The sequence below is a fragment of the Peromyscus maniculatus genome, chromosome 21 (assembly GCF_049852395.1).
Source record: "Peromyscus maniculatus bairdii isolate BWxNUB_F1_BW_parent chromosome 21, HU_Pman_BW_mat_3.1, whole genome shotgun sequence".
Classification (NCBI taxonomy): Eukaryota; Metazoa; Chordata; class Mammalia; order Rodentia; family Cricetidae; genus Peromyscus; species Peromyscus maniculatus.
Window position 1 is genome coordinate 4,040,271 of NC_134872.1, and position 27,150 is coordinate 4,067,420.

The 27,150-nt window shown below is 45.9% G+C and overlaps 1 protein-coding gene, 1 long non-coding RNA gene and 1 pseudogene across 6 annotated transcripts in view; 2 read left to right on the plus strand and 1 right to left on the minus strand.

Annotated features, from left to right (window-relative positions):
- Positions 1–27,150, plus strand: part of LOC143269903 (H-2 class I histocompatibility antigen, Q10 alpha chain-like) — a 175,075-nt pseudogene that overhangs the window by 21,120 nt on the left and 126,805 nt on the right. The gene's annotated exons all lie outside the window — the stretch shown is intronic.
- The window catches only part of LOC143269911 (uncharacterized), a 124,292-nt gene that overhangs the window by 16,529 nt on the left and 80,613 nt on the right, over positions 1–27,150 (minus strand). The window contains exon 2 of the long non-coding RNA XR_013046706.1: positions 3,930–3,965. This is a non-coding gene — a long non-coding RNA (uncharacterized LOC143269911). The remainder of the gene's footprint in view (positions 1–3,929; positions 3,966–27,150) is intronic.
- LOC102926614 (H-2 class I histocompatibility antigen, Q10 alpha chain-like) overlaps positions 14,540–27,150 on the plus strand; it is a 139,416-nt gene continuing 126,805 nt past the window's right edge. Inside the window, exons 1-8 of one of the 4 annotated variants that reach the window (XM_076557299.1) lie at positions 14,540–14,664; positions 14,867–15,133; positions 15,397–15,672; positions 17,196–17,471; positions 17,599–17,703; positions 17,880–17,912; positions 18,062–18,109; positions 18,247–18,669. In XM_076557299.1, coding sequence (XP_076413414.1) covers positions 14,592–14,664; positions 14,867–15,133; positions 15,397–15,672; positions 17,196–17,471; positions 17,599–17,703; positions 17,880–17,912; positions 18,062–18,109; positions 18,247–18,251 — 1,083 coding nt within the window. In that variant the 5' untranslated portion in view covers positions 14,540–14,591 and the 3' untranslated portion in view covers positions 18,252–18,669. Of the gene's footprint in view, positions 14,665–14,866; positions 15,134–15,396; positions 15,673–17,195; positions 17,472–17,598; positions 17,704–17,879; positions 18,110–18,246; positions 18,670–27,150 lie in introns of those variants that run through there. The other 3 variants (XM_076557300.1, XM_076557301.1, XR_013046698.1) reach the window with 3 other exon arrangements.

The following is a 27,150-nucleotide window of genomic DNA, read 5'->3' on the forward strand; positions in this document are numbered from 1 at the left end:
CCCAGTTATCCACACGCTGATGGTCGGAATGAAACAGTGACTGGGTCAGCATGAACAGACAGGGAGGATCCACCAAATGCTGAACTGTGGACGGATCTGAGGAGACTGTGCCAAGTGACAATAGCCCGCCACACAGGGACAGACACTGTGTGGTTCCACTAAGTGAGGCTCCAGAGGCAGTCAGACAGAGAGACAGAGGGCAGAAAGACGGACAGCGGCAGCTGCCAGTGAGGACGGGATAGGGCCATTTTATACTAAGTTGTTAATAAGACAATCACCATAATCACTCCAAAATGTACACATGCTTCAGAACATCACAGTGCACTCCAGCTGTGTGTGACTGTTGGTTAACTGATACCTTTTCAAAGGCATTTGAAAATAAATCCACAAGCTAGAGGATTGTTCAGTGGGTAGAGACACTTTCCACCAAGACTGAGGACTGAGTTCACTATCCAGGAGTCACATGGGGAAGGAGAGAACTGACTCCTGTTCATTCTCCTCTGACCTCAGTCCTTTAGCATTCTCTCACTCACTCATTAATAAACAAATAACTGGAATTTTAAATTTCAATTACAAATGTTGAAATTCATTCATTTGATGTGCTTGAGTAATTCCCCTGCCTGTATCTATGCCTGGTGCACACACAAGTCAGAAGAGGGCATCAGGTCCCCTGGAACAGAGGACAGGAAGGACTGAGAGCTGCCATGTGGGTGCTGGGAACTGATCCCAGGTCTTCTGCATGAGTAACAGGTGCTCTTCACTACTGAGCCATCTAGCCAGGCAATAAATAGATACCATTTTTTAGTTAAAAATAAAATAAACCCACACTGAAGCTCATTGGCCAGGAGGACGGGGTGTTGGGGAAGCTACAGTGCAGTGTGGCCTTCTGGGCTAGGCCCCTCCTAGTGATGGTCCATCATGGGGGGGAGACGGAGCATCAGACTCCCTAGTAATAACGACAGGAAGGGACAGCCTGAAGGACAGAAGCCGGGGGACAGCATCATTGGGACAGCAGAGGTCACAGGTGTACAGGAGCTCTGCAGGGGAGAGGATCCCTGGAAGCAGGGGTCTGGTGCAGTGAGAGACACAGCTCAGACTCCAACCCCTCAGCTCTGGTATCTCCACCAATCACAGGCCTCCCCCTCCCACAGCTCAGACTCCAACCCCTCAGCTCTGGTATCTCCAGCAATCACAGTCCTCCTCCTCCTAGGCAGAGGAGAGGCTGCTGGGCCTGGGGTCTCCCTCCCAGATGGCAAACAGGGTAAAAGGAAGCTGAGAACCCCATGCCTTGAGGCCTCTAGTGTGCTGAGAACGGGCTGCTGACCTCCTCCAGGAGGACAAGGCTTCACGGTCTTGAGAACGGTCCCCACACTGGTGGGAAGTGGTCGCTGAGCAGCAGACCTCCAAGAAGTCCTGAATGTGAGTCAAAGGAGCTGCCAGGAGACAGCCCTGGGACCAGAGGGGACTAGTGAGGACATGCACACAGAGGGAAAAGGAGAGCCAGGAGCCAACCACGCTGGGATGCAGGACTTACCGAGGGGAACTGGGGCCGCCAAGTCCTGTTTGGTGGCAAAGCACAGTGTCCACCGCTTTCCCCTCTGGTGATATTTTGTGTGTGATCAACAAACAAAGTCTGTCTGCTGACCAGAGGGCAGAGCCGGCCACAGGGTTAGCTATGGAGGCCAGGCAGAGGTGGCACACACCTTCAGTGACAGCACTCAGGAGGCAGAGACAGATGGATCTCTGTGAGTTCCAGGCCACCCTGGACTACAAGGAGATTAATCTAATCTAAAACAGAAACAAAGGCAGGCAGTGGTGGCACACACCTTTAATCCCACCTCTTGGGATCTCATGCCTTTTCTCCCAGTACTTGGGAAGTACACACGTCATTAACCCCAGCACTAGGAAGGTTGAGACAGGAGTGATATGTCTGGTTGAAGACAGGAACATAAGGCAGGGGAGACAGGAGTTTGGCCCTTTCAGCTGAGGACTAGGGCCCATTCAGCCCGAGAATTCCGAGAGACAGGATCATCTCTTTCTGGCTGAGGATTCTTAGAGGTAAGAAGTCTTTCTAGTGGCCGCTGCTCAGCTTCTCTGATTTTTCAGCTTTGAACCTGATATATCTGGATCTGGGTTTTTATTATTAAGACCAATTAGGATTTGTGCTACACCCCTCTGCCCACTACAGACAGCCCTCTGACTCCATCATCTTCCCCAGACAGAAACCCACTGAAATCAGATTCTCTCTGACTCCTGTTCTTTGACACTGCTCAGAAAGACCACAAGGATCCCACTCATTAGCTGCAGGAACAGACAGGCCGGTGCCCTCTGGGAGCTGCAGGGCTGCAGGACAGTCCCAGGGCTGCACCCGACACCTTCCTCAAGCTGAGATCACCAAACAAAAAGTTCAAATTTCTGCTGAAGGAGCTTTTTTTTTTATGCTCCTACATTCCCCCCCCCCCCCATGTCACCTCCTGGACAGCCCTCCAGTTCCAGCGGAGCCCCACCTTTCTTTCTTTCTTTTTTTTTTATATTTATTTTATTTTACAATACCATTCAGTTCTACATATCAGCCACGGGTTCCCCTATTCTCCCCCTTCCCACCCCCTCCCCTTACCCTCAGCCTGCCCCCCCATTCCCACCTCCTCCAGAGCAAATCCTCCCCCGAGGACTGTGATCAACCCGGTAGACTCAGTCCAGGGAGGTCCAGTCCCCTCCTCCCAGACTGAGCCAAGTGTCCCTGCATAAGCTCCAGGTTTCAAATGGCCAACTCATGCAATGAGCACAGGACTTGGTCCCACTGCCTAGTTGCCTCCCAAACTGATCAAGCCAATCAACTGTCTCACCTATTCAGAGGGCCTGATCCAGCTGGGGCCCCTCAGCCTTTGGTTCATAGTTCATGTGTTTCCATTCATTTGGCTATTTTTTTTCAATAATTGAGTAAAACTGAAATTTATTATAAGCCACAGTCGTCCTAGGGACCTCCATGCTATATATATAGCCTCCATGGTTCTATGGGTTGTGGTCTGATTGTTCTTTATTTTATATCTAGAATCCACCTATGAGTGAGTACATACTATAACTGTCTTTCTGGGTTTGGGTTACCTCACTCAGGATGATTTTTTCTAGTTCCATCCATTTGCCTGCAAATTTCATGCTTCCATTGTTTTTCTCTGCTGAGTAGTACTCCATTGTGTATATGTACCACATTTTTTTCATCCATTCTTCCGTGGACGGGCATCTAGGTTGTTTCCAGGTTCTGGATATTACAAATAGTGCTGCTATGAACATAGCTGAGCATGTATCTTTATGGTATGAATCAGCATTCCTTGGGTATATGCCCAAGAGTGGGATGGCTGGGTCTTGAGGTAGTTCGATTCCTAATTTTCTGAGAAACTGCCATACTGATTTCCACAGTGGTTGTACAAGTTTACATTCCCCTTGTTTTGAAAATATATAAACTTTTAAAGGTAACATACATATCTGTATTAACACAAATATAAACTGTGCATTGTACATAAGCCAGCCAAAGATAATTTTTTCCTTTATGTTTGAGCAGGTAAATCATATATATGTATATGTGTGTATATATATATATATATATATATATATATATATATATATATATATATTGGTTTTTTGAGACAGGGTTTCTCTGTGTAGCTTTGTGACTTTCCTGGAACTCTGTAGTCCAGGCTGACCTCCAACTCACAGAGATCCGCCTGGCTCTGCCTCCCGAGTGCTGGGATTAAAGGCGTGCACCACCACCGCTGCCACCACCACCTGGTGGTAAATCATATTTTATCCATAATAGTCATAGTGGCTTTTTGTGCCAAATATGAAAAGTTGATTGATAAAATACAAGCCTTAGAAAGATTAAAAATGAAAATAAGGGGGTTGGGGATTTAGCTCACTGGTAGAGCGCTTACCTAGCAAGCGCAAAGCCCTGGGTTTGGTCTTCAGCTCTGGAAAAAAAAAGAGAGAGAAAAAAAATGAAAATAAGAAAAATATTCAGACATAGAGAGAGGAACTTAGATAAGAACCTACCACACCACGACATGATGAAACTGAAGAGGGGCCCACGGTTATTAGAAAACCAACCAGTTCATCCAGTTACAATACAAGAATGACCAAGAGACAATAGGCACCCCACAGTTTAAGACATTTAGTGGGATCCTATAGAAATATTAGATTTGGGGAGATTTAAGGAAGTAGCTGTTCAGTGTAGGCACAGTTCACTTCCTGCTGCCTGTGGATCAATATGTAGAACTCTGAGATTTCTCCAGCACCACATCTGCCTGCCGTGATGACAATGGACTGAACCTCTGAAACTATAAGCATCTTTTCCTTCCTTTCTCTTTTTCTTATTTTCCTTCCTTCCTTCCTTCCTTCCTTCCTTCTTTCCTTTCTTTTTTCTTTTTGGTTTTTCAAGACAGCGTTTCTCTGTGTAATTTTTGGAGCCTATTTTAGAACTCGCTCTGTAGACCAGGCTAGCCTCGAACTCACAGAGATCCACTTGCCTCTGCTTCCCCAGTGCTGAGATTAAAGGCATGCACCACTACCACCGCCCAGCCAACTGTTTTTCTTTATAAGAGTTGCTGTGGTCATGGTGTCTCTTACAGCAATAGAACACTAACTAAGACACTTTGTTTTTAAAGACAAGGTTTCTCTGTGTATCCCTGGCTGTCTTGGAACCACTGTAGACCAAGCTGGCCTCAAACTCAGAGGTTCACCTGCCCCTGCCTCCTGAATGCTTGGACCAAAGAGGTGTACCAGCACTGCCTGGCAACATAATCTTTCTTATCTTCATTGCTGAGAAGCAAATTAATTTCCCCTTGGAAATATGGCTCAATCACATCTCCTAACACTATTATTCCTTTCTATGTCTGTTGGCTGAAGGGCATCAGAAGTCCAAAGTGTCCAGGAGGAGTCTGAGCTTCCACTTCAGTGGAATGTTTATTGTGTCTCCTGGTGGCAGTCCTCTCCACTCTGGAACAAAACTTCTAGGTCAGCAGAACTTAAGGTGCAGGAACAGGAAGGAAAATTTTTCCTAGTGGTCACTAGGGGTGAGAGTGAGTAGAACTGTTTCCATTCTGCCTCCTGGACTCATGGATCCTGGCTATGGGAGAAACTATACCATATGTTGGACGCTGATTCAAAGCATATACCACCTTCTAGAGACCCTGGCTCAGCCATCCAGTCTGCTGTCACCTACCTGACTACTTGTAACTGTGTCTTCAAAAGGCCATTCTGCTGTGGAATAATCCTGTTGTACACTGTAAAGATTTGTCACTCAAACTGGTTTAATAAAATGTTGATTGGCCAGTAGCCAGGCTGAAGTTTAGTCAAGGTGAACAAACAAAGGATGATGGGAAGGAGAAGGAAGAGTCAGGAGTTACCAGTCAGATAGAGAAGGAGCAGGAGACGAACATGCCATGCTAATAAAGGTGGCAGAGCATAAATAAGACATATGGGTTAACTTAAAATGTAAGAGTTAGCTAGTAACAAGCCTGAGCTATTGACTGAGCATTTATAATTCATATTCAGCCTCTGAGTCTGTTATTTAGGACCAGGCAGTTGGGACAGGAAAAGTGCTGTTTATATATGGTGGCCCAACATAGGTCACATAATCCACATAAAACCTGAGATATATATATATATATATATATATATATATATATATATATATGTTAAAAAAAAGGTCTATACACACAGAAAATGGAGCCAAGAGCAGCTTCATAGTTCATGTCTCTCATGTGAGTCACTGTACAGAGACGGGTCCCCTGGCTGTGGCATATGGGCTTGAGCTGCAGCATGGCAGATTCCTGCAGTCTGACACAGGCCACGGCACAGAGAGGCGTCTCCAGCTGTGCTCTGCGTGGCGGATTTAGGGTCAAAGAGACACAGTAAGGACAGATTCAGACAAAAAGGGTCAAAGAGACAGTAAGGACAGACTCGGGCAAAAAGGCCTCTAAATGGGTCACAATGTGTTTGAAAAATGTGTGTAGGCTTGGGAGAGAGAAAAGAAAGGATAGAAATAGTCATAGACTAAAAAGATGATTTAAAAATAATAGTGAAGTCCTTAAAAAGGAAATAGAGTAATAAAAAATATGATAAGCCATGTAAGGATGGGAAATACGCAAGTCTAAATTTTATATTTTATTGTGTTGTCTTTAGATTTCTTGACTGTTAATTGGTGAGAGATATTTCATTGTGAAAGCTCCTAAATTAAACCAACCTATATATTTTAAATTATCTTGACTTCAAAATTTAAGTCAAAAATTTGTTACCTTGGGGGAGAGTTTATGCTTTTGTTTCCATAGGAAATAAGAGGCTATGGATTCATTTTGAGTTAAGGAAAATCAGATCTAATCAAGGAAGACCCCATGAAATCCTGACTACAGACATGAGAAAATAAACTTAAAGTAACTACAAGACACATGACATGTATTTTACCTGCTCAAACATAAAGCAAAAAGTTATCTTTGGCTGGCTTATGTACAATGCACAGTTTATATTTGTGTTAATACAGATATGTATGTTACCTTTAAAAGTTTATATATTTTCAAAACAAGGGGACCAGACACCAATAAAAATGGCCCAGATGATCCAACATTCAAGACACTTTCAATGATGATGAATGAGTGATCCAGCCTCACAAAATACTCCAGCCAAGACTTAACAATTATCCTAATTTTCTCAGGGTCCCTCAAAGATTTCCAGCATCCACCAATCAATAGGAAGTAGTCTAGAAACTGTGCCCACATTCCCAAAACATTGGTTATAAATGTTTGATTTCATTTAAGGAGGGCTGTTTACAAATTATTATTGGTTATAGTCAATCTTTTTCCAAAAAAAGAAGGGGGATATGATATAGAAATGATGTAAAAAAGGGTAGATTCTCATAATAGGGAGAAAGGGCAGATTATTGAATCTACTTTAATTCAAAAAACAATTGTTAATCTCAAAATATTTTTACATTGGTATGGATTTTAGTTGATTGATACCAATTTAAAGTTAATTTTGTTATACTGTATGTGTATTTCTCTTCTTGTTTGTTATTGTGTTTTTACAGCTCAATTAAAAATGTAATATATAATTAAAAATACATATTAATAAGACCAGGCAGTGGTGGCACATGCCTTTAATCTCAGCACTGGGAGGGCAGAAGCAGATCTCTGAGTTATAGGCCAGTCTGGTCTTCAGAGCAAGTTCAAGGACAGGCTGCAAAGCTGCACAGAGAAACCCTGTCCCAAAAAAACAAAACAAAACACAAAAAAGTTATTCATCTATAATAGTCAAATTTATAGCCATGTTAGTTAGGATTTCTAGGTATACGAAGATATATTTCAGATAGATAGGTAATCTTCAAACACCTGCAGAATATGGCACTAATGCGTTTTAATAACTTAGACTTTTCATGACAGTGAGACATGTCTGCTCCTGGCTTCACCAATATACTCCAAAAAATATTAGGGACATTGAAGAAACTCTGTGTGGAGTTTGTCTTCTTTATGGCAAAAGCTACCCATGTGGGCAAGTAAACTGCCTTTGCTTCAATTGCTGACAGTTACTGTCCAAACTGGACCAGCAGGACACAAGAAAAGTGACTGCCAAACTACCAAGAGAAGGTAGAACAGTCCTTCACAATTCCCAGCTTCACAGAAAAGTCTGTCAGACATGATAGGCCTGTAGGCCAAAGATGGATGCCCCAGCATTACTCAGGAACTGTGGCTGACTGTCATGTCCCTGTCATTAGGTAACATTTCACCCTTCTAGGGTCTTTGATGGAGTTTAAGAGTAATTGTTGTAATTACAGTTTTCCTTATTTAAAATAGAAAGTAAATTAGATACAAAACTTTAGATTCACCAAGATAAAATAGATAATTAAGTATTTTCTCTAATTTGCCAAATGCAAATGGATTAGCTAGTGTTAATGTAATTCTTAATAACTTTTTGTTGTATATAATCTTACTATGCCAAAGTTAAGACCTTCTTTTTAATTAGAAAAAAAAGGGGGAAATGCTGTGGAACAATCCTCTTGTACACTGTAAAGATTTGTCACTCAAATTGGTTTAATAAAATGCTGATTGGCTTGGCCAGGCAGGAAGCATATACAGGGTGACCAAATTAAGGATGATGGGAAGGTGAAGGGTGGAGTCAGGAGTCACCAGTGTGGGAGCCCGTTTTCAGGTTCCTCGTGACTTTACCCAGCAGGTCCACACAGAGAGGATGATTGGACTACAGGCTTGAGTGAAGGTGTCTGGGATGGTCTGCACGTGGCTGTGCTGAGGGGAGGTCTTTTGCTCCACCTCTTGGCATTTCTAAAAATAGCTTAGGGCAGAGGCAGTCAGGTCTCATTGGAATAGAGAGGCTATCCTGTATTTTCTATCTGTTTATCTCCACAATCTAAATCCTTCTATCTAATAATTCCTGCTGCTCTCACTCAAGAAAACTCTGGGGAACTGTGGGGTTGGTGGGGAGCCGCCCCCCACACCAGCCAGATGCAGAGGGAGTAGGAGATGAATGTGTCATGTTAATAACAGTAGCACTATGTGACAGAGTATAAATAAGGCATATCGACTAATTTAAAATGTAATAGTTATCTTGTAACAAGCCTGAGCTACTGACTGAGCATTTATAATTCATATTCAGCCTCTGAGTCAGTTATTTGTCGCCAGGCAGTTGGGCCATGAAAAGCACCATTTGAACCATTCCATTTTCCTAACAGGTCAGCTGCTTCAGGGTGGTGGAGAACATGGTAAACTAGTAGATTCCATGATTGTGGACGACTGTCCCGCTTCTCTGGCTGTGAAGTGTTACTGGCGGGTTACTGGCATTTGCACTTGACCTGCAATATGGCGGGAATGAGGCATCTACAAGCAGCACATTACCCTGCTGCTGTGTGGTGGAATTAGCCTTTGCTAGTTTAAAAAAAAAAAAAAAAAAAAAAAAAAAAAAAAAAAAAAGAGGTTTCTGGGCTACATGCTGCTTGGATAAAAACATAGACCCACAATGGCTCCCAGAGCTGGCAATAAACGTACCACTGCCATGTTGGGAAGCTGAAGTGGGCAGAGCCAGCAGCCACAGCACCATTTCAGTCTTACAAATGCTGCAGTTTAAAGCAATAGATTCACAATAAGACAGATTCAGATGAAATAGTTTACACTGTGGGTAAAATAGACAATGGCTTGAAAGAGACAAAAAGATGATATACACAGTTATATAAACAAATATATAGTTTAAAAAAATAAAGTCTTTAAAGAAATAGTAATACTAATATAAAAAATAAGCCCCGTAAAAATGGATATCACACAGAGAACCTGGATTATGTTCTCTTTGATATTTTTAACTACAGGAAAACATTTGATGGTAAAAGCTGTTGAGTTAAACAAAAATGTAAATTTTAAAAGTATCTTGACTTCAAAATTTGGATGTAAGGATATGTTGCTTTGGAAAGGAGGCTCTGCTTTGGTTTCCACAGAAAGCCAGAGGCTATAGATTTGTTCCAGATTAAGACACATCAAGTTTCACCAGCCAAGACCCCCTGAAAGGTCTCTGATGACACCATGTCCCAGATGATCCAACATCCAAAATGGTTTTAAGGCAACTGGCTCAGACGATACACCCTCACGGACTACGCCCATAAGCTTAAAAGTTTGTGTCCCCACAAGATACAGTGCCCCCTCTCCAGCAGCAAGTAGTAAGAGATGCAACGCCCAAATTCCCAAATATACCAAGCTGTCTTTGGAGATGGAATTGGCTCACCCCCCTCTAAACCCAGACATATTGCTAAAATAAAAGGTTAAGAGATTCTTGTGTCCCAAATCAAAAAAGCCCTGTGGTGTGGGACAGAGAAAACCCAATATTTTTATTTAAAACAGGTTGATTATAAATGCAATCTCTTTCTAAAAAAGAAAAGGGGATATGATATAGATATATAGGATATAGAGATGATAGGATAAAAGGGTAGATTAATGAATCTACTTTTAAAGAGCAACAACTTGTTTAAAATGTTTTACATTGCTATGGATTTTAGTTTATTGATACAAATTCAAAGTTAATTTTGTTATACTGTGTGTATATTTCTACTCTTGTTTGAGGTGTTATGTTTGCACAGTTCATTTAAAATTGTAATGGATAATTAAAAAATAGATTACTAATGAGTCATCTGTGATAATCATATGTAGATGTAACCAACCGTCTTATTAAATAAGAAACACAGAAACAAAGTAAAAGAGAAAGCCGAGAGGTCAGAGCTCAGATCTAAAATCTCACCCTCCCTCCTGCTGTCCCAGCTTCCTGAAAGAGATCTATATCCTGTCTGTTCGTCTTTTTATACTATTTTGTTCTGCCTTCTCATTGGTTGTAAACCCAAACACGTGACTGCCTCATCACTGTCTGAATGTACAGCCCCCTAGGTCTTAAAGGCCTATGTCTCCAATGCTGGCTGTATCCCTGAACACACAGAGATTTATGGGATTAAAGGCGTGTGCCACCACCGCTACACTCTTGCTATGGCTCTAATAGCTCTGAGCCCCAGGCAACTTTATTTATTAACATACAATCAAAATCACATTTCAGTACAATTAGATTACCACCACAATCATACTCGTAGCCATGTTAGCGAAGTCTTTTAGGTATACATAGATATATTTCAGATAGATAGGTAATCTTCAAATACTTCAAAGACCTACAGAATATGGCATTTAAAATGTTTTAAAAATTTAGACTTTTTGGACAGTGTCTGCTCCTGGCAGTACCGATTTACTTCAGAGAGAAGAATGGACATCGAAGACACTCCATATGGAGTTTATCTTCACCTTGGCAAAAATAGCCATTTGGGAAAGAAACTTCTTGCCTGGACTGCTTGATCAACTCACTCGACATACAAGATCCATGAAAAGGTGACCACTGAACTTTGCTTGACAAAATGGTTCTTCAGGTTCCTGCTTCACAGAGGAAACTACCAGACATTCTACAGGACACTAAAATAAGTGACTGAGAGACTCTAGGCCTGTGGGCTGAAGACAGATGCCCCAACTTTACAAGAGAATTTTGGATGACTGTCTAGGCTGCTAGCTGTCTCTGTCTACCCTGCAAGACACCTGAAAGTTGCTTGCATCCTTCTCCCGTTTCTCAGGTAGTATTACATCCTTATGAGGTCTTTGATATAAAGCTAGACAGTTACAATTTTCCTTAGTTATGATAAAGATAAGTTAGATATAAAACCTTAGACTCACAAATATAAGATAGATAGGATATCTTCTTTAATTTTGCCAAATAAACTATAAATAGACTGGATATTATAACTGTAATTCTTGTTTGGTAATTGTTTTGTTATCGGTAATTTTACTATGTGAAAGTAAAAACCTTACTTTTTGGAAAAAGAAAAGAAAAGGGGAAGTGTTGTGAACATCATTCTGGATAAATAAAACACTGATTGGCCAGTGGCCAGGCAGGAAGTATAGGTGGGACAAGGAGAGAGGAGAATTCTGGGAAGTGGAAGGCTGAGTTTGGGAGACACTGCCAGCCACCACCATGACAAGCAGCATGTGAAGACGCCGGTAAGCCACATGCCACGTGGCAAGGTATAGATTTATAGAAATGGGTTAATTTAAGATACAAGAACAGTTAGCAAGAAGCCTGCCACAGCCATACAGTTTGTAAATAATAAAAGTGTCTGTGTGTTTATTTTATAAGTGGGCTATGGGATTTCGGGGCTTGGTGGGACACAGAGAGAAATCTCCAGCTACAGGATACTTCAGTTCCAGTTGATGGAACTGCTTGGGACGGATCAGGAGGAGTGGCCTTGTGGGAGGAGGTGTGTCACTGGGGCTGGGCATCGAGGTTTTAAGAGACCCCCACTATTCCAGTGACTCCGACACTTGCTTGTGGATTGAGATGTGAGCTCTCAGCTGTTCCTGCCACCACACCTTTCCTCTAACATCCTGGATGCAAACTCTGAAAATTGAGGCCCAAATTCAACTTTCTTTTATAACTTGCCAGGTTCACAATGTCTTATCACAGCCCTAGAAAAGTAATTAAGCCAGGTGTGTGACACAAGCCTTTAATCCTGGGACTTGGGATGCACAGGTAGGTGAGTCTGTTGTGGAAGATTATTTTTTAACAATATAAAGACATGTTACTTTTGTTTATGTTGTATTTGTTTAATTATGTAAAGATGTGTTGCTGTTTCTGTAGCAAGAGTTTCAGCAGAACTCTGCAGCTGGTTTGATTCTGGAGTGTTAGCACCAGCTTTGATATGCCTTTTGTGACTGCTACCTTTTGCGTAGGGTACCTTAGGCTTGAGGTATGTAAATCTTACCATGATTTCCTAAAGGTTCAAAGCCTATGCAAAAGTTGGTTGTAGGAGAAAAACAGAGATGTCCTGGAACTGGCAATTGCTTTGCCATTTGTGTCTTTGGACAGCGTTAGATAAGAGGTTTTGGTATATGGAAATTGACTTGCTAAAGATGTAAGTTGTATAGCTATAAAAATCCTTTTTGCAAAGCTACAGTTGGTCAGTTGGCCAGAGGCTGACTCCCCTGTCGACACGAAGGCTAAAATTCATCCTAGAGTAACCATATTTTCCACGGACCCACATGAACTGAACACAGCACAACACATGTCTCACCTTGCCTTCCTAAGGCACCTGATTCGTCTAATAAAAATCTGAACAGCCAATGGCTAGGCAGAGGAGGGATGGGCGGGGCTGGGGCAGAGAGAAAAGAGAAGAGGAAGAAAAGAAGGGGGAGAAGGACAGGATGGGCCAGCCAGGCAACCACCCAGTTACCCAGCCAGCCACATAGGATGCAAAAAGTAAGACACACTAAAGGAAGGACGTAATGGTAAAAAGTCTGGAGGAAAAGCATAGATGAAGAGAAACAGGTCCACTTGACTTGGAAAAGCTGACTAGAGATAAGTTTAAGCTAAGGCCAGGCATTCATAACTAATAATAAGTCTCTCTGTCATGATTTGGGAGCTGGTCGGTGGTCTGAAAGAAAGCCTGCTTCATGTCTCTGTGAGTTCAAGGCCAGCCTGGTCTTAAAAAAAAAAAAAAAAAGACAAGAAAACACCAGGAGAGACCCCCAGGCCAGACTCACTGAGTTCTCTCCTCAACCTTCCTCTTCCTCCTTTTGAAGAGAAGAATGATTCCCTGCATCTTCTAGAAGAAAAGTCACTTCTGGGAGTCCAATGGCAAATATGCGTGTTGGGGATGCAGTGGAGAGATGCTTCTCTTTAAAGCAGAGGCGCTGGCCTGCAAGCACCACACAGACTCCACAGAGACCAGGCTCCTGTGTTCACCTGCAGGGGCAGCTCCCACTGCCAAGCCTGATGCTCAGGAATCTCATCTGTAAATTGAGATTTTTTTTTCCCCTCTTCACTCAGGATCGTGTCTTCACAGCCTGGTGCTTACACTCAGACTCTAGTGTTTCTCCCCAGATGATCATCTGTGGCTCCAGGTGGTTGTGTTTTACATGGATCTTCAGTCCATAGTCCTGAGATGTCTGTGTGGACCTGGTCTTTGTCTCAGCACAGTGGACCCCCTTCTCCACTGGGAAGAGACCCCCGTGGAGACCGAGCACAGCAGGGCACTGATCCCTGTCTACACGCCATGGTTCCCTGTGTCTACACACTGCCATGGTACAGTTGCTTTAGTGAATAAATCACAGTGAGGAAGGAACTGTAACTAATGATGAAGCAGAATAATGACGATGGTGTGGTAGAAGTTACATAACCTGTGACCTCTCATTCTCTTTCTGACCTTCACTCACACTTTATGAGCTGATGAGATGAAGGAGATGAATGTCACAGGCCTGTGGAGCCCTGGGTCTCATAACAGCTGGCTCCTGAGTTCCTCAGGCCTGTGCAGTGTGCACACTGGGCAGAGGTAATTCTCATGGCAGAGGTACACACTGGGGACTTGAGGTTTCATCCCTATTCTGTAGTGTGGAAAAAAATAAATTTATAAATTTTTTGTTTCTGTGGATGTTGACTTGATGTCTTCAAATCCCAGCCACACATAACTGAAGTAGAAAGTGAAAGCAGAGGAGAGTGGGACTCCAGCACGGAGAGTCACAGATAACACAGGGTCAAAAGTGCTTGACCAGAGCTGTGAAAACTCCAGTCACCTCCCGATGCAGGTGTCCACGGCAGCCCCACACCCTCACCAGGACTCCGACAGCACCTGTTTCTGTGAACATTCATTTCAAGTGCTGTGTGTATTTCATCTGGAAATTTCGTGCTCTTAGGTTTCATCCTGACTAACATGAGGAGACAGTTGTCCTCACGCCGGTCAGAGACACCATGACACACAGCGCTCCGTCCCGCAGCACAGGGTTCAGCAAAGTCTCAGTCCCCAGGCGGTGAGGTCTGGGGTGGAAGCCCAGGGCTGGGGATCCCCAGGTGCCCAGTTTCACTTCTCCAGCTCCTGACCTGTGTCGGGTCCTTCTGCCCGGACACTGATGACAACTGTCCTGTTCGCACCCCCATTGGAAGACGAGATCCCGGAGAACCAATCAGCGTCGCCGCGGTCACGGGCTATAAAGTCCACGCAGCCCGCGGAACTCAGACGCCCCAGATCCGAGATGGGGGCGATGGCTCCGCGCACGTTGCTCCTGCTGCTGGCGGCCGCCCTGGCCCCGACCCGGACCCGCGCGGGTGAGTGCGGGGTCGGGAGGGAAACGACTCTGCGGGGAGGGCGGGGGCGGCCCCGGGGAAGCCGCGACCCCGCGTCGCCCAGCCAGACCCTCCCGCCCTTCTCCACCGCGTCCCGAGCCCCGCGCCCTGCTCCCCTCCCGGCCCGCGCACCCGCCCGGGGTCCCGGGAAGAGGGTCGGTGTCTCACCGCGCGCCGCCCCCAGGCTCGCACTCCATGCGGTATTTCTTCACCATCGTGTCCCGGCCCGGCCTCGGGGAGCCCCGGTTCATCTCTGTCGGCTACGTGGACGACACGCAGTTCGAACGCTTCGACAGCGACGCGGAGACTGCGAGATATGAGCCGCGGGCGCCGTGGGTGGAGCGGGAGCCGGAGTATTGGGAGGAGCAGACACGGAGAGCCAAGAATGCCGAGCAGATTTTCCGAGAGAACCTGAGGATCCTGCTCGGCTACTACAACCAGAGCGAGGGCGGTGAGTGACCGCGGGTCGGAGGTCACGACCCCTCCACGTCCCTACGTCAGGGCCGGAGTCGCCCCGGGTCCCGGGTCTGAGGTCCGGGAGGAGTCGGGGACCGGGACCCGGTTTCCCTTTCGGTTCAGGGGAGTCCGCGGGTGGGCGGGGCCGCGGGGCGGGGCTGACCGCGGGTGGGCGGGGCTGACCTCTGATGGCCGGGTTGACCTCGGGTGGGCGGGGCTGACCTCTGTTGGGCGGGGCTGACCGAGGGGTCCCCGCAGGCTCTCACACCATCCAGGTCATGTACGGCTGTGATGTGGGGTCGGACGGGCGCCTCCTCCGCGGGTACAATCAGGAAGCCTACGACGGCCGCGATTACATCGCCCTGAACGACGACCTGACGACGTGGACGGCGTTGGACACGGCGGCGCAGATCACCCGGCGCAAGTGGGAGCAGGCTGGTGTTGCAGAGATACGGAGGGCCTACCTAGAGGGCGAGTGCGTGGAGTCGCTGAGCAGATACCTGGAGATCTGGAAGGACGCGCTGCAGCGCACAGGTGCAGGGCCGCGGGCAGCTCCTCCCTCTGCCCTCGGGCTGGGCTCAGTCCTGGGGAAGAAGAAACCCCTCAGCTGGGGTCATGCCCCTGTCTCAGGGCAGACAGTGTCCCTGGGTCTCCTGATCCAGCATGGCAGGGACCACACTGATCCCCAGGCTCAGCCTTCTCCCTGGACAGCTGCAAATCTGTCTCAGAGGAGGGAGAGGAGACCCCGACCTAACCACAGTGGCTCCTGCAGTCTGCAGCCGCTGTCAGCCATGGTCTCTCCAGGTCGGGGTCTCTGCCCACACCAGGGTCTGTGGAAACTGAGTCCTGTCATCTGAGTGTGTCAGCCTTACACACCAGGACCGGAAGTCTCCTTTACCTGATGGGAGACATGGACGCCCCTACCCTAGGCTGTTTCCACAGTTTCTAGAACTTTCCAAAGATACATTCTCCCAAATCCCTTTGGCTGAGGTTTGCACCCCTCATACTCCAATTACGTCTATTCCCAGAATGGCCACGTGAGACCTTATGGTGTGCCCTGGTGAATACTAAATTGTAGGGGGCTTTTTCTTTTTTTTTTTCTTCCTTCATTTTTTTTTTTTTAAGTTGCATTTTGCTTTTACTCCGTTTTTTTATCCCCCTCACTGGGATGATACTGTTTCTCTCTCTCCCCCTCATTTTATCATCTGTATCAGTCTCCACAGGAGCCAGGGGGAACTGGTAATCTGTATAATTAGACAAGTCAGTGTTTCCTTTACACTAGAAAGGCTCCTGTGAGCTTAGACTGTTTTCTGCCATATTAACATCCAGAGCCCTCCTGCTCTCCCTCAGCCCCAACAGGTCACAGTGTTGCTCAGTGGATTAGGAATTGAACTTCCTCAGAGACAGGGTCTTCTGCAGCTCCAGGACAGGAGTGACAGGGACGATCCACACACCCCTGTGAGCACCGCTGTGTCCCAAGGAGTGCTGCCCTGGGCTCCATAGCACACTTCCAGGGGTCCTGGTGACAATACCTTGTATCTTGTCCCCCAGAGGCAGGGCTTGGGGAGTCATTTTCTCTGGCTGAGTGTCAGAGGTTGACCACATTTCTGCTGCACACTTTGGTGATCTCTGTTCACTTGGACAGACAGTTATGCTGGTCAGCAAGAAAGCCACAGTGGTTGTGCCTCAAAGGTGGAAGCTGTAGTTGGTGTCACCCTTCATGTAGGCCTTGTACCTGATTTCTTATTTTGATATGAATTAATAACATATATAAATTATTTTCCTTTCATTCTTTTACCACCTAACTAATGCTATAGAACATCACATGAGGAAGACCATGCTGACCTGCTGGCTCATGTGGATTCCCTCTTAGCTACTGAGTCCCCCCAGGAAAATGTGCAGCTCTGTGATGAGGGGACCAGCTCCACCTGAGGTCACTAGTGTGATGACAGAATTGTCCAAACAGACACAGTTTAGTGTCAGCATTGGTTTAACGTTGTCTTTGCAGATTTCAGTTTATCTTATTAATTGAGGGATTTATTAAATCTTCCACACAGATCCCCCAAAGGCACATGTGACCCATCACCCCACACTGAAAGGAGACGGCACCCTGAGGTGCTGGGCCCTGGGCTTCTACCCTGCTGAGATCTCCATAACCTGGCAGAGGGATGGGGAGGAACAGACTCAGGACACGGAGCTGGTGGAGACCAGACCTTCTGGGGATGGAACCTTCCAGAAGTGGGCATCTCTGGTTGTGCCTTCTGGGGAGGAGCAGAGATACACATGCCATGTGCACCATGAGGGGCTGAAACAACCCCTCACCCTGAGATGGGGTAAGGAGGGTGTGGGTGCAGAGCTGGGGTCAGGGAAAGCTGGAGCCCTCTGAAGACCCTGAAAAGGATCAGGGCTGAGAGCTGGCATCATGACCCCCAACTTCCCCTTCTGTCCTTCGCTTCCCAGAGCCTCCTCAGTCCCCTGTCCACATCTGGGCAATCATTGCTGTTGTTGTAGCTGTGATCATTGGAGCTGTGGTGGCTGTTGTGTGGTGGAGGAGGAGAAACACAGGTAGGAAAGGGCAGGTCTGGTTCTCTCTCAGCCTCTTTTAGAAGTGTGCTCTGCCTCACTATTGGGAAACATCCACATCCCTCATTGCTCCTGTCTCTAACCTGGGTCTGCTGTCAGTTCTGGAAACTTCCTAGGGTCAGGTCTTCCCTGATCTCTCACAGCTTTTCTTCTCACAGGTGGAAAAGGAGGGAACTATACTCCAGCTAAAGGTAAGTGTGGGGAGCGGGATTGTCCCTGAGGCCCTTGGGGTGAAGCTGGAGTATTTGGGGAGCTCTGCCAACCCATAATACCTCCTCCAGTGAAATCTTCTAGAGGCCATGTTTTCATCTTCCTGTGACTATATATAATTTTTCCCTAGGCAGGGACAGTGGCCAGAGCTCTGATGTGTCTCTCCCAGGCTGTGAAGGTGACACTCTGGGGACTGATTTGGGGAGGGAAAGTGGACATGATTGGGGTTCAGGGACTCCCAGAATCCCCTCTGAGTGAGTGGTGGGTTGTTGGGATGTTGTCTTCACAGTGACTGTTCATATCTCTTGTTTGTAGCGTGAAGACAGCTGCCTGTCCTGACAGTGACAGAGATGTGCTCAGGTCTCTGCTGTGACGTCCTGAGCCCCTCAGTTTACTCTCAGCAACAGTGTCTGATGTTCCCTGTGACGCTGTGGGCTCAATGTGAAGAACTGGGGAGCCCAGGCCACCCTGCACACCAGGACCCTGTCCCTACACTGCCTGTGTTCCCTTCCACAGCCAACCTTCCTGGTGCAGCAGACAGGAGGGGACATCTCCATCCTGTCACCTCCATGCTGCCCTGAGCTGCAGCCCCTGACGCCCCACTGAAAATAATAACCTGAATGTGAACTTGGTTGTTCACATCCTTGATCTGACAGGTGGATTGATGAATAAATTAAATGGTTGAAATACTTAGAGCTTGTGGAGGAAATAAATGGCATCATGGAGAACCTTCCAGAATCTGTGTTCATTATGCTGTGTGTATCTGGTGGACAAGATGAGGCTGTGGGAGCTGAGTGTGAACAGGACTGTGCCCAGGTGGAGCTCAGTCCATTGTTGGCTGTGACATGGTCACTCCTCAGCTCTGTCACCTCCTGGCTCTGTTCTCTTCATCACTTGAACCACATGCTGAGAGTCTGTGATCACAGGGACACTGGGATGACAGAGCCTTGTCCTGTCCCCATGATTGTGAACAGCCAGGGCTGCTGTGACAGGTTAGCCTGGGCTCTGACCTGGCCATGGCTCTTCACCCTGTCTTCTCTGTTTATTTCTTGTCTTTTTAGTTTGTATGGAGGACTAGGCCTGTTCTTGTTCCTGTGAGTGGTCCCTGCCTCTTTATCCCCTGGGGTCCCTGAGTGACAGCATTAACAGGTGTTTGTCCATCCTTGTCCCATCAAGGCCCAACTAAGCCTCCACACTCAGGAGACTGTGGGCTGAGAAGATGAACTTCAGTCTCCTGGGCTTCTGCCTCCTTCCAGGCCCCTCCCTGAGGTTCTCTCCTTCCCCATCTTTCAGAATCTAACCCGGGTTGTAGGATGGGCAGAGAGGAGGGATGCACAGGTTCTCATCTCAGATCTGTCCTGTTGGATCTATGTTCTCCCCAAGGTCCCCTCTCCCTCCCTGGCTCTGGGAATCCTGGTGCTGCCCCCAGTGGTGACTCAGGGATTTTCAGGCTGAGTCTATTGTAGAACTAAGTTTATTTAAAAGGAAGGCTTGCCTTCTTGTGGGTGGGAGTCAGGGTTGGGAGGAGGAGGAGGCAGGATGGGTGGGCAGAGGGAAAAGGGGGATCTTTGACTGGTGCTAAAATGAATGAAAAAAGTTTTAATGATCAAAGAAAATAAAAGACATAATCCAGGGACTGCAGAGATAGCTGGGTTGAGAGCACTTGCTGCTCTTGCAGAGGACCCGGGTTCAAATCCCAGCACCTGCACCATGGCTCACACTGTCCATAACTCCTGTTCCATGGCTTCCACTGCCCCTGTGGACACCAGATAGGCACATGGTACAAACACATACAGCCAAGAAAAACACTCATAGACATACAATTAATGAACCTCTTATAAAATAGATTGTAGGAACACCAGAGATGGAAATTACTTCACCCCTGCTCCAGGTTCTGGCCCCTGCAGTTTTCTCTTCTAGGTTTGTGACCTAGAGTCAGGAGCTCCAGGAGTTTAGCTGAGATGTTTGAAGACCAAGAAGGTGACAATCTCTGTCACGATGCAGCCATCTTTGTCTTGTGAGGGATGATGACTTCCAGTGCCTGGGACCCAGCAAACATTCATACTCAATAAATGTTTGATGAATGAATAAAAAAAAATAGGATCATGGATCAAAGACAGAAAGGCAGGTGGGGAGGGAGGGAGGGCTTTGCTGAGGGGAAGCTCAGGTGACTCTGACCTCAGTGTGAGGGGACCTGGTGCTGCACCCGACACACAGCATGTGGCCTGAGGTTGTGTTAATCAAGGGAGCTTCTGTAGAAGAGGGAGGTGAGGGTGTGAATTTTCCTCTAGACTGAAACATCCCTGCTGGATCCAGGAGGAGCTGATGAGGCTCAGGAAACACAAGAAGCTACAGGTTCACGGAGCTGACACAATGTAGCACTTCCCTCTCAGGGTTAAACCAGCTGCAGTTCCTGAGGGAGAGGAGACTGTTGAGTGGAGTTGCTGGGAGCTGTGCAGGGGACTGCAGTGATGCAGCTGGGTGAGTGACATGCATGCTGGGGTGGGTCGCTCATTGGTTATCCTCCGAGTCACCCAGGCTCCTGTGAGTGACCAGTGAGCTCAGGGTTCACCGAGCTGACCCTGGATGGATGTTTTCCTTGGTCAGCTGTCACTGTCTCCATCTAGGATGGAGGAAATCCACTCCTCAAGCAGGGGACACAGCAGTGGCCATTGTAATCAGCCCACAGTGTCTGTTCCAGATGTGAGATGAAGTCCTGTTTCTAAGACACACTGGGAAGTGATACAGAGTTGCTGGTCTCCTGGAACAAGTGCTGCGGTGGGAAGATGCTTGTGATACAGTGTAAGGGGAATCAACAAGGATAGGTTGTGTGGGGAGGTGGAGGGCAGAAGGAAAGTGTCCAGAGTGCAGGGTAGAGGAACAGGGTAGAGAGCTATTGTTTTTTTATATTTATTAATTTTTTTAGTGTGGCATGCTGACACATACATGGTTTATGTCATGATGTAGAGTCAGGTAGATATCTTTGAGTTCAAGTCTAGCCTGGTCTACATATTGACATCATCTCAAAATTATTTTTTTAATTATGTGTTTGTGTTAATTACCTTTCTGATGCTATGATAAAATACCATGACCAAAACAACATTTAAAGAGTTTGTTTGGGCTGCAGCTCCAGTGGATAAGAGTGCATCACGGCAGACAAGCAGTTCACAGAGCTGCAGGCATGGTGGGGCAAGCAGGAAGCTGAGACCTCACATCTTCAGTTGCAAACAGGAAGCAGAGAGAGCAATATAGAAGCAGATTGCTTGACTCTTTTTTGTTTTTCTTTTTTTGTTTGTTTGTTTTTCGAGACAGGGTTTCTCTGTGTAGTTTTGCACCTTTCCTGGAACTCACTTTGTAGACCAGGCTGGCCTCAAATTCACAGAGATCCGCCTGGCTCTGCCTCCCGAGTGCTGGGATTAAAAGCTTGGGCCACCACTGCCTGGCTGATGGTTTGACTCTCACAGCCCCTCCCTCCCCCAGTACCATACTTTCTCCAGCAAGTCACACCTCTTACACCTCAACCTCCCCAAATAGCCCCACCAACTAGGGAACAAAGTTCAACTACCCAGCACTGTTGGGACATTGCTCACGGAATCCACCACAGTGGATGTGTGCTATCCATGTGGGTGTGGTCAGGTGAGTGCAGGGCTCCTGGAGGTCAGAAGAGGGTGTCAGATTCCCTGAGTGTGGGTGCTGGGAACTGAACTTGGTTCTGGGCAGGAGCAGAAGGTTCTCTCTGCATCTCAGCCATCCACCCTGCCCTAAGGACGCTTTAAAAAAAGAAAAAAAAAAAAAGATAAGTGTTCAGCGTGGTGTCATTCAGAGGGTGACATCTGAGCAAAGATCCTATAAAATCAGTCTTTGACTTCTTCCTTTCCTATTTATAGCCTCTTGATCTCCTTCAGTTGTCTGATTTCTCTAGTGAGAACTTCCAAACCAACATTGAACAAATATGGACAGAGTTGACAGCCTTGTCTTGTTCCTGATTTTAGTTGAATAGCTTTGTTTCTCTCCATTTAATTTGATGTTGGCTGTAGATTTGCTGTGAATTGCCTTGATTATGCTTAGGTAGGTTCCTTGTATCCCTGATCTCTCCAAAACTTTTATCAAGAAGGAGTGTTGGATTTTTTCAAAAACTGTTTTCAGCATCTAAAGAGATGATCATGTGGGTTTTTTTCTTTCAGTATGTTTATTTGCAAGTATTTCATTGAGTATTTTTTGCATCTATGTTCCTAAGGGAAATCAGTTTGTAATTCATTTCCTTTGTTGTATCTTTGTGTGGTTTGAGTACCAGGGTGACGGTGGCCTCATAAAATAATTTTTGCAATGTCCCTTTGGTTTCTATTTTGTGGAATAATTTGAGGAGTCTTGGAGGTAATAATTCTTTCAAAATCTGATAGAATTCTGGGCAAAAATGTTTGGCCATGGACTTTTTGGTTGGGAGACTTTTAGTGACTGCTTCTATTTCCTTAGGGATTATAGGTCTATTTAAATTGTTTATCTGATCTTGATTTAACTTTGGCAAGTGGTATCTATCAAGAAAATTGTCCATTGCTTTTAAATTTTTCAGTTTTATAGAGTACAGGTTTTTAAAGTATGACCTAATGATTCTTTAGATTTCCTAAGTGTCTGTTCGTATGCCCCCTTTTCATTTCTGATTTTGCTAATTTAGATATTTTCTTTCAGTCTTATAGTTAGTTTGTATAAAGATTTGTCTATCTTGTTGACTTTCTCAAAGAACCAACTCTTTGTTTCATTGATTCTTTGTATTGTTCTCTTTGTTTCTATTTTATAGATATCAGCCCTCAGTTTGATTATTTCTAGCCAGCTACTCCTCTTTGGTGTGCCTTCTTCTTTTTGTTCTAGAGCTCTCATGTGTGCTGTTAAGTTGCTGGTATGAGATCTCTCCGGTTATCTTATGTAGACACTTAGTGCCATGAACTTTCATCTTAGCCCCACTTTCATTGTGTCCCATTAGTTTGGGTATGTTTGCATTCATTTTCATTAAGTTCTAGGAAGTCTTTCATTTCATTTCTTTATATCTTTCTGTCTTAACCCAGTAGTTATCCAGTAGAGAGCTGTTCAGCTTCCATGAATTTGTAGACTTTCTGTTGTTTCTGTTGTTGTTGAAATCCAGCTTTAACCAGTGGTGGTCTGAAGGGCGCAGGTGGTTATTTCTATTTTTTTTGTATCTGTTGAGACTTGCTTTGTGTCAGAGTATGTGATCAGTTTTGGAGAATATTCCATGAGGTATATTCTGAGAAGAAGGTATAGTCTTTTGTGTTTGAATAGAGTGTTCTGTAGATATCTGCTTGGTCCATTTGGATTATAATGTCTGTTAGCTCCAGTACTTCTCTGTTTAATGTTTGTCTCATTGACCTGTCCACCGGTGAGAGTGGGGTCTACTGAAGTCTCCCACTATTGATGTGTGAGGGTCGATGTATGGTTTATGCTTTAGTAATGTTTCTTTTACAAATTAGGGTGCCCTTGAGTACATGGCATAGATGTTAAGTATTGAAACATCATCTTTGTGGTTTTTTCCTTTGTTGAATATTAAATGAATTTGGTGAATATTAATATTCCTCAACTTTTTTGATTAATTTGGATGAAGTCTATTTTGTTAAGTACTAGAGTAGCTACCCCAGCTTACTTCTTGGGTATATTTTCTTAGAACATCTTTTTCCAACCCTTTACTCCGAGGTAATGCCCATCTTTAGTGTTGAGGTGTGTTTTATTTTGTTGTTTGTTATTGGTGTTGTTGTTGTTGGTGGTGGTGGTGGTGGTGTGTGTGTGTGTGTGTGTGTGTGTGTGTGTGTGTGTGTGTGCTTCCCTTCTTTGGTTTTGTTACTATGAAATCATTTATTTCCTGTGTTTCCGTGGGTGTAATTAACTCCCATGTGTTGGAGTTTTCCTTCTAGCACTTTCTGTAGGGCTGGATTTGTGGATAGATACTGTTTAAATTTGACTGTCTTGAAATAACTTGTTTTCTTCTTCACTGGGGTGATATTGTTTCTTCCTCTGCTTGTATTATTTTTTGTTTCAGTCTCTACAGGTGCCAGGGGAGACCGATAATCTGCATAATTAGACAAGTAGGTCAGTGTTCCCTTTAATCAAGAACGATTCCTATGCGTTTAGACTGTTTTCTGAGTGTGTCCGCCTTACACGCCAGGACCGGAAGTCTCCTTTACCTGATGGGAGACATGGACGCCCCTACCCTAGGCTGGTTCACCCACTTTCTAGAACCTTCGAAGAATACATTCTCCCGTATCCCTGTGGGTGAGGTTATCATCCCTCACACACCCCAATTCTATCCATTCCTGGAACTGTCGTGTGAGCATTTATAGTGTGCCCTGAAAAACTCCTAAATCGTGGAGTTGCCTTTCTTTCTTTCTTTCTTTTCTTTTTGTATGCATCAGAAAGATGGGTCCTGTTCTTGAATCCATTCTGTTAGTCTGTGTCTTTTTATTGGGAAATTGAATCCGTTGATATTGAGAGTTATCAATGACTAACTATTGTTAATCCCTGTTATTTTGCGTGGAGACAGTTTGTTTTGTTGTTTGTCTCAACTCTTATGAGGGATCCACCACCCAGCTCCCAAATTAACCACACACAGAGGCTTATCATTGCTTATGAATGCCCAGGCATAGTTTGGCTTAGTTTCTGGCCAGCTTTACTTAACTTGTCCCATCTATCTTTTGCCTCTGGGCTTTTGCGGTTCTCTTACTTCTGTAAATCTTACTCTTACTCCATGACTTGCTGTGTAGCTGGGTGGCTGGCCCCTGGAGTCCTCCTCCTTCTCTGGCTCCTCAATCTCCATTCCCTCTTCCCAGGTTTCTCCTTCTATTTATCCTCTCTGCCTGCCAGCCACACCTATCCTTTCTCGTGCCTTACCATTGGCCATTCAGTTCTTTATTAAACCATGAGGGGTATTAAATAAGCACAGTAACACAGCTTCAGAGAGTTAAACAAATACAACATAAACAAAAGTAACATTAAAATAAAATGCCTTAAAATAACATTCCCCAACACCTGCACCTGTGAGTAACCCCTCCCCGACACTCCTATTGGTGACCCCAATAAAAACTCACTGGTTCACCAAGCTGGACATTGATGCAATGGTTACTTTGTCAGCTATTAGTTCCCTGTCTGAGGTGAATAGGATTGTGTGTGTGTGTGTGTGTGTGTGTGTGTGTGTGTGTGTGTGTGTGTTTCCAGAGAAAGTCTGTCACACAACACAGACCTGTGCTCACAGTGTGACTGGGAGTCAGAGCAGTTGAGCAGAAGGGGACAGAGGCACAACTTCTCTCCTGACAGGATCTGCTGGAGGGAACTCCAGCAGGGGAGGAGCCAGGCAGGCAGTGGGGACCTGGGGAAGCAGAGTCCTGCTCTGCTGCTCACTGCAGTCTCCTGCCCTGTGAGATGGGGGATGGGAAGTGAGGCATCCTGGGTCCACTCTGCAGGTGACATCACAGCTCTTCCCCCTGGACTAACTCTGGGTGTGAGAGGGAGGGGTGGAGCAGCAGGCAGAGCTGCAGACTGTCCTGGAGGAAGACAGAGTTGCCATGGGTGAAGAAGAGGAAGACTGTCAGGGATACAGGAGGAGGGACATGGAGGTTCTCAGTAGGTGATGCTGGGCTGAGATGTCCACTAGATGCAGGGTGGGTGGGTTCTCAGGCAGAGGGACAAAGGTGGAGACTCTGAGGACATAGTTTGTGCTGGAGAAGACAGAGGGAAGCGACATCATAGTCATATGCTTTGAGAACTGATGTGGAACTGAGGAGCTGATGGGCACAGGAGAGGATGGGGTGAGTGTAACTGAGAGAGGCATTCTGACTGTTTAATGAATTGTTTTTCTTTTTGAGGCAGGGTCTCACTATTTCGCCCAGGCTGGACTGGAACTTACTATGTAGACAAACTCATGGGGATCTGCCTGGCTCTGTCTCCTGAGTGCTGAGATTAAAGGTGTGTGCCACCATGCCTGGCTTATATTGTCTAATTATATGCATATATGAGCCTGTGTGTGTGTGTGTGTCTGAGAATGCACGGCCCTTGCAGGCTAGAACATGGCATTACAGACTGTTGTGAGTCACCTGACTGTGGACACTGAATACATACTCTCAAGCAGAGTGTCCTCTCTGGTCACCAGGATTTTATCTTGTTTCTTCTTTAAAACAAATTATTTGTGTGTAGTGTGGGGGCAGGGCACACGCGTGCTATGGCACATGTATGGAGGTCAGAGGACAACTTGGTAGTTGGTTCTCTCCTTCCCACATGTGGGTCCCAGGATGACACTCAGGGGGTCAGGTGTGTGCAGCAAGTGCATTACCTCAAACAGTCACAAGAGGGCAGCAGAGGGCAGCAATGGCTCTGGCCCTGACCAGAGTTCTCCCAGGGACTCCCTGAAGGAATCCTCCCACAGCTTCCTTCCCCTAGGATAGATGTCACCTCAGAACAGGGCCCTCAGAAGGTCCAAGGAGCATCCAAGTGCATTTGACACAGAGAAAGGACAGCTATGGAGGGCCAGACGAGCTTCTGACTTGTACACAGTTGGCTCCTCCTGTCCTCAGTGAGGCCCTTTTAGTTAAAGCACAAACCAGTGACCAAACCCAGTCATGGCCAGGAACAGTGGTGCAAATCTTAATCCCAGTACTCAGGAAGCAGAGGCAGGTGGATCTTTCTGAGTTCAAGGCCAGCCTTGTCTATAAAGTACAGGGGTGAGGTCAGGGTAGAAAAAACAAGACAGAGAGAGAGAGAGAGAGAGAGAGAGAGAGAGAGAGAGAGAGAAGAAAGGAAAGAGAAAGAAAGAAAGAAAGAAAGAAAGAAAGAAAGAAAGAAAGAAAGAAAGAAAGAAAGAAAGAAAGAAAGAAAGAAAGAAAGAAAAGAGGGAGGGAGGAAGAGAGAGAGACCACACCAAGCTCTCCCCATCCAGGAATTGTGGCTTCCACAGAAGGACCTTCTGCAGGTCTGGGAAGCTGGCTCTGACCAGATCTTGACCAGCAGTGCCCTCCACCCAGCCTGGCACTGAAGAGGGAGCTGCCATGTTCACTCTGGTGCAGGTTCCATTAGGGAAGCCACTGGCTGAGGATACAGCACTTTGTTCCTGTCACAGAGCCAGTCGGGCCTCCGTCCTGTGTTAACCTGCCCCACAGTTTACTCTTGGAAGCTGGCAGCACTGTTCCTGTGACGCTCAGAGGGTGATAACTGACAGAAGAAGAGGGA